This window comes from Oryctolagus cuniculus, chromosome 9 (genome assembly GCF_051225735.1).
Source record: "Oryctolagus cuniculus isolate XC-2025 breed Fujian yellow rabbit chromosome 9, ASM5122573v1, whole genome shotgun sequence".
Taxonomy (NCBI): Eukaryota; Metazoa; Chordata; class Mammalia; order Lagomorpha; family Leporidae; genus Oryctolagus; species Oryctolagus cuniculus.
Window position 1 is genome coordinate 35,684,787 of NC_142875.1, and position 9,916 is coordinate 35,694,702.

Below are 9,916 nucleotides of genomic sequence, written 5' to 3' on the forward strand. Positions count from 1 at the left end.
AATATCTACATAAGTATCCGTATTTATTAAATTTCCTTCACAGAATTGTAAGCACCAAGAGGGCAGTGGTTGTTTTTTGATCGTGCTGCCTAGAACATAGTAGTGGCTCCTGAAAATACTGCTGGAATAAATGAATGAGCAACGGACTCCTACCCAATGCCCATGGTATGCCAGCTCTATTCTAGGCACTGGGGTTATAGCAATGAATCAAGCAGAACAAAATCTTGGAATACCTGGAATTGCTCTGAGCAGAGTGACCTCTTTGATGGGGTTTCAGCAGGGCCCCTCTTTGTGTTCGGAGTGGTAAAAGGCTGTAGGGGGCTGCTGTGGAAGCAGTTAGGAGACCCAGGCGATGATCCAAGCAGGAGGTAGTGTTGGCTTGGTACAAGCTGGTCACCGGGAGGTGGTGGAACCTGTAGATAGCATGGAAGTACTGTGATGTATATGTGATAGGATTTGCTAAGACAATGCACAAAGGTATTGATGCCAGAATATGAGCCAAACTGACACAACACAGCAGGCCTTTTTTTTTTTTTTTTTTGGATTTGCAGAAAAGAGACTGGTTTTGTCAGGGCTGTGGCACTGACACAACAAATAGCACAATTACCTCTAAAATCAGCACTGGAACTTAGCACTTTTGTGTCATCTATTATTTATCCCAAAGAACAAAACAAGAAAGGAGTGGTGAAATATATTTGGTATTAAAATCGGTCCTTGCAATTGAGTGAGCCAGTCTGGGGCTTGATCTGATTTCAGCACACCGAGGCGAGCACCATAATTGCTTAGCAGACGTAAACATTTCGAAAGGAAAATGACAGTTATCCGTGACGAGACTGTAAAGCCCGCTGGGTAGTTAAGCGAAAGGGTAAACATTATCAAGAAGGAAGATTTGGCCGACTTGTCCTGATGGATGGCCTGCACCTCAAACTGATCAGACAACTTCTCGGACCCCTGACTCTGCCTGTTGGGCTATGCAGGGAGTGCCTCGGAGATTATTCAACCTTGGAGTCTCCTCTACCTGGAAGCGGCAAACAGCAGGTGCCCAGCAAACATTCGCTGAACCTGACCCGTGTCGTGTCGTCTTATCTTCCTCTGGCTTCTCCTCGGCTTCCCGACGCGCTCAGGTGCACGTATATATTTGTATACAAAGTCATAAATACATTCCGGACTTGTGGGGCGGGAGGCAGTGCGTGTGCAGGCAGCAGTCCGGAGACTCTACCCTCTTGGGAAGCCAGGGAAGGCTTCCGGGGGAGGTGGCATGTGGGCTGCCATCTGTCTAGTAACGTGCAAGGAGCAAGTGTTGGGGAGCCAGAAAGGATCTAAAAGATGCTGTCCCATCTACAAAAATCTCCCTCTGGGGAAATCGGGGAAGGGCTGAAGGGAATGAGGGGGACGTGGAGGAGAGCGGGGGTGCATGGATCTCTGGCAGGATCCACACGTGGGAGTGATCAGGCAGACACTGGGATTTCTTGTATCATTTACAATGTCCAGTATGGACTCACTCTTCCCTCAGTCTGGCCTAGACAGCGCTGCGGGGGAGGGAAGGTGGTTGCATTGGCCGCCCCCACATCACACCCTTCGCCCAGCCAAGTCCCTGGTGCTGTAATAGCTCACAGCTTCCTACTTTGAGGTTCCCCGACCAGCGCCTCTGGCGCTGCACCCAGAGCTTGAACTTGGGGAAAGAGTTTTGCACAGGACTCTGAAGTCAACCTTTGGTGTCCAGGGCTCGTTTTGAGGCCACCGTGCACACAGTGTGGCTCCTTCCGGGTTGGGCGGCCTTCTCTGTGTCTCCAGATTTTTTTGTTTCTAAAACTACCATACCCCAGGAAGGCAGCGCCCGGGCTGCGTGGTTTGGATGGGTCCATTCCGGGGTCGGCCGGGCTGGAGGTGGCCCTGCACTTCCAGTCCCAGGGCTGGGAGTGTCAGAAAGTTGGCGTCCTCTGTCTGAGTCCTCCGTGCGGGCCGGGGTTGGAGGGAATCGGAGTGGTCACTGCTGTCTTGCGACGAAGCCAGTCCCGGGCTCTGAGCGCTTCGGGAGAAGGGAGAAAGTTGGGCAGAAGCACGGAGCCGGCCGGGGGGGAGCCAGGCGTGCGGTGGGCTGGGAGCGAGGTCGCCCCGGTTGCGCCTGAACCAGGGTGGAGCCAGCAGCCTAGCCGAGGCCCCGCGTCAGCGTTTAAGATGCAAATCGATCCCGCAAGCACGCCCCACCCTCCCGCCTGGGGTGGGGGGAGCCTGGCTCCACCGCTCAGCGGCCGCCCACGCCTCCTGCGCGCCACGGCGCCAGAGCGGGCGCCTCTACTTAAGCTGCGCGCGGGCTGCGACCTGGCACTCGCCTGGAGCTCGCGGGCGAGGCAGCCGGAGCGCAGCGGAGCTCCCGCGGCTCACAGCGGGGCGCGCTAGCTGCACTTGGCTCCGTGCGGCTCGGGCTCGGGCGGAGGGCTGAGAGCGCGTCCCGGGCAGGGGCTCCGGGGAAAGCGGCTGCAGCTTCGAGTGCAGTCCTGCTCCCTGCCACTGCCCCAGCCGGGCCACCTCTTTGCCATGGCTCTGGCGGACAGCACGCGAGGATTACCCAACGGGGGCGGCGGCGGGGGCGGCAGCGGCTCCTCATCGTCGTCCGCCGAGCCGCCGCTCTTCCCCGATATCGTGGAGCTGAACGTGGGGGGCCAGGTGTATGTGACCCGGCGCTGCACGGTGGTGTCGGTGCCGGACTCGCTGCTCTGGCGGATGTTCACGCAGCAGCAGCCGCAGGAGCTGGCCCGGGACAGCAAAGGCCGCTTCTTTCTGGACCGGGACGGCTTCCTCTTCCGCTACATCCTGGATTACCTGCGGGACTTGCAGCTCGTGCTGCCCGACTACTTCCCGGAGCGCAGCCGACTGCAGCGGGAGGCCGAGTACTTCGAGCTGCCCGAGCTCGTGCGCCGCCTCGGGGCGCCCCAGCAGCCCGGCCCGGGGCCGCCACCACCGCACTCGCGGCGCGGGGTGCCCAAGGAGGGCTCACTGGGCGATGAGCTGCTGGCCCTGGGCTACGCGGAGCCCGAGCAGCAGGAGGGCGCCTCGGCCGGGGCGCCGTCGCCCACGCTGGAGCCGGCCAGCCGCAGCCCGTCCGGGGGCGCGGCGGGCCCGCTGCTCACACCGTCCCAGTCGCTGGACGGCAGCCGGCGCTCGGGCTACATCACCATCGGCTACCGCGGCTCCTACACCATCGGGCGGGACGCGCAGGCAGATGCCAAGTTCCGGCGGGTGGCGCGCATCACCGTGTGCGGCAAGACGTCCCTGGCCAAGGAGGTGTTCGGGGACACCCTGAACGAGAGCCGGGACCCTGACCGGCCGCCGGAGCGCTACACCTCGCGTTATTACCTCAAGTTCAACTTCCTGGAGCAGGCCTTCGACAAGCTGTCTGAGTCTGGCTTCCACATGGTGGCCTGCAGTTCCACCGGCACTTGCGCCTTTGCCGGCAGCACCGACCAGAGCGAAGACAAGATCTGGACCAGCTACACCGAGTACGTCTTCTGCAGGGAGTGAGCTCCCGGGACCCCTCGCGGCTCCGGCGCCCGCCCCCACCCCTCGGCGGGGGAGAGGATCAGAGACCGCTCCCCATCCCTAACCTTTGCCCTTTGTCTCCCTTTGCCCCGAGGTCCCCAATCCCCGGTCCTGTCCTGGTTAAGACCGTTCCACCCCCCCACCCCCTCTCCCACCCCCGCTTCAGAAAAATCCATCCTCTTTTCTTTTCTTCGGACTCGGCTAACCCAGGGGGCCCAGGCGCGTCCCCGTCCCCACCCCCACCCAATGCTTCCTCTTTTTGCTGCCTCAAACCTCTCCTCCCCCAGATTGTACTTCAATCTGGATCCAGCGGGCCAGTGTGGTCACAAAGCCGGCACGAACGGGGGGGAGAACCGAGGTGTTGGGAACCCGTTCAGACTGTGCAGTGCTGCGAAGATTCCTTGAGATCTCGAGCCCTTCTGACACCCGTGTGGTGTGAGGGCGCAGAATGGTGACCCCGCCTGGGGGAGAGAGTTGGTGTCCTAACAGCTCACTGCCATCGCTGACCCTCTGTGAAGCCGGATTGAGGGCGTCGCTGAGGCACTTCGGTTGTACACGAGTGAGGTTTTGAAAAGCTGCAGGTGTAGACGTAGGAGCACTGGTGCTCACATGGTCAAGGGTCCTGTCTTTTCCCTACGGAATACAGGGTCTTGAAACTTGGAGAGCGTGGATCCTCCTGCCTGGCGAGGCGCCCTTTCAGCGCCAGGAGCCCTTGGTTCCCTGGGGTGACGTGGGAGCCCTTGGGGGCAAGAGGGAGAAGGGGTGTTGGTCTCCTAAGAATTAGAACCAAACAGGCCTCCGCTCCGTGGGGGGTGGTTACCTGGAAGTGATTGTATTCGCGACCGGGCCAGGAGACACTCGTGGGCATTAGCAGAACTGTATTCTTGCAGTGAATGGTAATAGAACCTTTCTTAGAGCTAGGACTTTGCGGGTGGGGTGGGGAGGTAGGAGAAGAGGGTGGGAAGGGAGGGACAGATAGATACTCTTATTATTTGAAAGTTAGAAGTTTTAAGCATTCATTTGAATACGTGCATATTTGAAAATACCGAATGGTAAAATGCAAACACAGCTAAGCATTTCGTGAAGATTAGTAATAGAACTACTCTTAACTGCGGTTTATTTAACTGTTTTTAGTCCTAAACTTAGAAGTTGCTACTAGGTATCTAATCTAACCAAAGAGTTACCCAGTAGGGTTTTAGTTTTTGAACTTTTAATTTCCTTGTGGTTATCAATCTCGATTTTAGAATCTATTTACTTGAGCAAAGGGAGTTTGCTCTTGGCTTCTTAGACTTCAGATCTCATTAAAAATCCTCATTTTCTTCAAAGCCAGTGACCCTTGACTGCGGGGCAAACCTGAGAATGCCACATTCCCCCCACGCAGTTTGTTTGAAGTTCAAGTGGAATCTTTTCAAGTGACAGAGCTGCTGAGAAGTAGGAGCACCAGGGGCTGCCCATCTGTGTAGATAGCTGCAAAATGAGATTTCTAAAATGAAGGCAAATAACTACTTAACAGCGAGCTGAGCAATAAAATGGTGTTAGAGGTAAACTGTAACCAACAGAAGGAGACCTGGTTGCCTTATCCCCTTCTTCCCACGTGGACGCGGTCCCCAGTGCATACTCTGTGTACACGTGAGTGAAGGGAGACAGATCCTTGTCATGCTTTGGGCTGTGAGGTGTTCTTCAGATACTCTGAGGACAGAGAAGCCCTTTTGTTTGTTACTTTCTCTGAAGTATCTTTTTAAAGATTTTGTAAGAAGTCCTTCTCAGTGTTTAGTGCTATTTTTCTTTTTTTTTTTTATGAGTCTTGTACTGTATCTTACTGTGTTCATAATGGATATTAAGAATGGGAACAGTTTTGTTCTTAGACTCATCTGTCCCAACTTGTGTATACCATACCTGAACATTTAGTTTTTTGATTCATTTACTGATGTTATCAAATGCCTATGCCCAGTTACTTGCATCAGATGATGTATATTCTAAAGAAACATGTTTTGATGCATTTCCTTATGTCCTTGTTTATGAGTGATTGAGTTAGGAAAAAAATACATAATTGCAAAACTGAGTTTACTCCATGCTATTTTTCTTTTTTTTTTTTTGGCTGGAGGGGATATTAGTTGTAAACTGATTCAGTGTTGATTAGATTCCTATTTAAAAGCAAGGTACCTGTATTTTTAGTCCACTAATTTTTCTTTTTCTTTTTTGAATTGAGAAAGATTTGAGATCTTTTATTAGAGTTCCATTTTTAGAAAAGTTGTTTTCCATATGAAGACTGTACTTGAGAGGGAAATGGAAGCAGAAATCCAGGAAATGGTGTTTGATCATGTGGTGAGTTTAGTCTCAGACTCAGTAATGCATGAGAACTAACCCTGTTTCAAGTCTCAAATGATTGAGAATTGCCACCCACTTGGTCAGAGGTGAGTGTCACAGAGATTTCTCTAACATGTATGGCATCCTGTTAGATTGCTCAACAAAAAACAAATGATCGTGAACGTTTTAGGACAGACTGAATCCACTAACAGATGGCACCACTCACTGATTCTAATTTCTCTCATCAAATCTGCACAAGTCTAGGAGTCAGAAGCTACTAACGTTTTATCTCTGCCACCTTGGTCTTCAGAATTCATCTTCTAAAACTTTGAGTTAAACTACTGCACTTTCTTGTATGTAGGCATCTTAAGCCTCAACCCACCACATCCTTACTGTCCTGCACCCTTACATTGCTTAGAAGATTGAGAACTTCATGATTATATACAGTCAACTTACCCCGTTTTCTGTGGGTGACTGTTTGCTCTGAAGTTGAAGTCAGTAAATGAAAACTATCTACTATTTGCCCAAAGCAGAGCCGGGGTGGGAAACTCATTTCACATTGCACAGGTAGTACAACTGAGGCAAAATGACGCTCTCTGTGAGCTCTGATCTATGGAAGCAGATCTCCAAGGTGGGCTGGAGTGTTGGTCATTACCTGGGAGCTTGAACCAGGGTGGTGAGGGTCCACATTTTAAATAATGTGGGATATTGTCATCAGGTTTTCTAAATAATTGTAACAGCATTAGTCTGACTCAGAGGTAGGCATTTACGGATGTTCCTCTATTACCTTTTAATGTTTAGAAATACAACTGGATGACATTAGACTTTTAGTAAAAACTTTAATTTTTCAAAAAAGAGTTGTTGATTGTGCTGGTTAAAAAAACAGGTACCATGTTGGACACACTGTGTTTTTTAGTATATGTAGACTCTGAGCCCTATTCTGATTTTTCAAATAATACATTGTGGAAAATATTGCTCAAAGATGTGAGTCTTACATTTTTACTCCTTCTAAAACTGTTTGGTGATTCTCATATGTTTATTGGATTGAGAGCTAGTAACACTAGCTAAATTACGTTCTCTTTAAAACTAGACATATACATATACACACACATATATGTACATATAGCCTTCTGCTTCTCTGAGAAAATGCATAATGTGCAAATACTCAGACAAAATGGGCAACTGGCAGTGCTCATAAAATATTCCAGTTTTTATTGGAATTTTCCATGGAATGTTACTACATTAAAGCCATGTAAGGTGAAGCTTTGATAATTTTTTACTCTTCAAATTACAGTAAGTTCCAATCTAATATTCATTTTTATACTCCAGTGTGAAAAATGCTAAATTACAATGCAGACATTTAGAGAAGTATTGACTGGAGGGCGTTGAATTCCTTAAGATTTTTTTTATAATCTAAATTACAAGTACTCTGTTGGCTTAAGCTTTTAAAATAGTAAATGGAGTATTTTTATTGTAACTTAACAGAATCAACACCTTATTTGGACTTCTTCCCTGTTTTTTTTTTTTTTAACTTAGTGTATATATCACTTAAAAACTAGATTGCTTTTATTAGATGTCCTAAGCCTGTCTCTTGAGAAAGAAGTAAAATACTCTTATTTACAGTACCTATACTACATGTAAAAGGTTTTCTTACAGTCAGGGAAAAGTTATGTTGAAGCTAACTTTTCTTTTGTCATAGTTTTGGACAATAAAAATCTGAAAGTGTTAACATTTGAGGATTTAGATTCTCTACTGGGACCCTTGAAACTTAGTAGAAATTGAACCAGAATATTTACCTTAGAATATAATCTTGTGTGATAGGCAGATTGAATAGTTGACCAAGAATTGTCACTTACATGTTTTGTGATTTTTTTTTTAAGCCAGCTTTTAAATTCTAAGTGTGTTTTGAAGTATGTGGACATTAATTGTATTGCAAACTATTATACAACTGTCTTTGTGACTTTATAGATAGGTAAATTTGCTACTATTGAATATAAATGATGACCATTGATGATCACTTATGGCCACTATTAGTAACCGTTTAAAGACAAAGGTTTAAAACATTCAAGGTGGGTATTAATTTTGAAGATGGAAATTATATGTTGCTTAAAGTTTTCCAAGCATTTAGATAAGGTGAGTCCTACAGAGCTGTCTAGGATTCTGAAGTTGTTGAAAAGTGTTTATTGGGCCATTTTCTTAAATATATAAGAAAAAAATTGTTCTGTGCTTTCAGACTTTTCTAACAAAACAGAAAGCCAAAAAAAAAAAAAAAAAAACCAACAAAAACCCACACACCTCTCTATTTTCAAAAAAGATGCTAATGAAGTTATTTGAGACTTTCTTCAATCATTAAGTGCTGTAGCGATTTTTGTTCTTCCTGTTCACAAACAGTTGTATAACAGAAATACTCGATACTGTTTTCTTCCCTGTGTGTGAAGTAATGAATCATTGATTATGTGACATGTTATGTATTAAACACTAAAGAATAAAACATTCACTCCTTTAATTATTCTCTTGGCTCCTTGATATGGATTGGCTTGGATGCTGGTCTAATTTCATTTAAGATGTTCTCTCAGTATGAGGAATGCTTCCCAAATTGGTGTGGAACTGATGATGAGTTGATGCCATCGGAGGACCTCATCACCGAGAGACTGGCCCATTGGGCAAGGCATGAACCTGTCCCTGTGCCTCAGTTTCCTGTCAAGAACACACACGTGGTTGATGTCAGTGTGGAAGAAATGTCCTTCACATGCATTTCCATTGATCTCCATCTCTGCAGCTTATTCCTGCTGTGAGGGTGGGGAACGCAGGTAGTAGTGACCTCCTGAAGGAAACAGTAGCTGCACCCTGAGCCTTAAATAAAAGCTCAACTCCTGCAAACAGAATTCTAAAGACTGTTGGGAAAGAGGGCCTGCATTTGGGATAGGAGCTCTTTCCGTGCCATCTCCCGTCCTGATGTCCCTTCTCTCGAAAGAAAACAGTGGCTCACTTTGGGAGAGGACAGAAACTGGAGCCTGCGGTTTGTGGCACAGGAAGGCGTGGGTAGAGTGAGCCAGGCTTCGCCCTTCCTCTTTTCTCTTGGCTGTACTTCCTCTGGGTGGCTTTTGTTTTTAAAAGTCTGTGTGTATACACAGAAACGCAAGATTTATTTCTTGAATTTATATGGTGAAAAATTTACTACAAGAATGTAGTAAGAAATCGCCCTGTCCTTTTCAGAGGCAACCGTTGATGTATGTTTACAGAGACATTCTATATAAATAGAGATATACCCACCCTCCCCACTTCTACTCAGCGGGAATTAAACCTGTTCTGCTTTTTTTTTTTTTTTTGTTAAATTTTTTATGTAAAAAAATTTTCTTAGTAGGTTCAATGTGGTTTGTGGGTACAATTCTAAGGATATTCCCTTCCTCTCTACCTCCCTCTCTTCCCCTTTCTCCTTCTCTCACCCTTTGTTTGTCTTGGAGCTCCTGAAATGCATGAACATGTAGCAATGGACATGCTTCATTTTATTTGATACCTACATGATACTCTGCTTGATATGGCATTATCGAGATGGGCTACCACTTGTTTTATTACGCCTTTGTTGGTAGGCATTTAATTCACCAGATTGTTCTTCTGTAAAGAGCACTGTATTTAATCTTTTTTAAAATTTTTTTGAAAGAGGGAAAGAGATGGTAAGGGGAGGGAGGGAGAGAGAGAGAGAGAGAATCTTCCATTCACTGGTTTACTCCCTAGATGGCTCCAATGGCCAGGGGTGTGCTAGGCCGAAGTCAGGAGCATCATCTATGTCTTCATGAAGGTGTCAGGGGGCAGGCACTTGGGCCGTCTCCCATTAGCAGGGATGCTAGCAACACAGGTGGCTTTATCCACCATAACGCTGGCCCCTGAATATCTTCTTAAAGGCTCACTATGCAAAAACATGTTTTGAATTTTTTACCTATACAATGATGCCAGGTGAGGAATGGTTTGGAGCTACTTTGTCCTTTTTTTAGGGACTATGGAAATAATAGGATTCATTGGAGGCTCTTGAGGAAATGGGGATAGTGGCGGTATGAAATACATATGCTCC

At 47.5% G+C, this 9,916-nt stretch overlaps 1 protein-coding gene across 1 annotated transcript; it reads left to right on the forward strand.

The window, feature by feature from the left end:
- Window positions 1–527: 527 nt before the first annotated feature.
- KCTD12 (potassium channel tetramerization domain containing 12) lies at window positions 528–8,353 on the forward strand. The gene has a single exon (XM_008260066.5). The coding sequence runs from the start codon at window positions 2,539–2,541 to the stop codon at window positions 3,520–3,522; it is 984 nt and encodes a 327-aa protein (XP_008258288.1). The 5' UTR covers window positions 528–2,538; the 3' UTR covers window positions 3,523–8,353.
- Window positions 8,354–9,916: the final 1,563 nt, after the last annotated feature.

Coding starts and splice junctions, on each gene's coding strand:
- KCTD12 (XM_008260066.5), top strand. CDS start 2,539: ATGGCTCTGGCGGACAGCACGCGAGGATTACCCAACGGGGGCGGCGGC.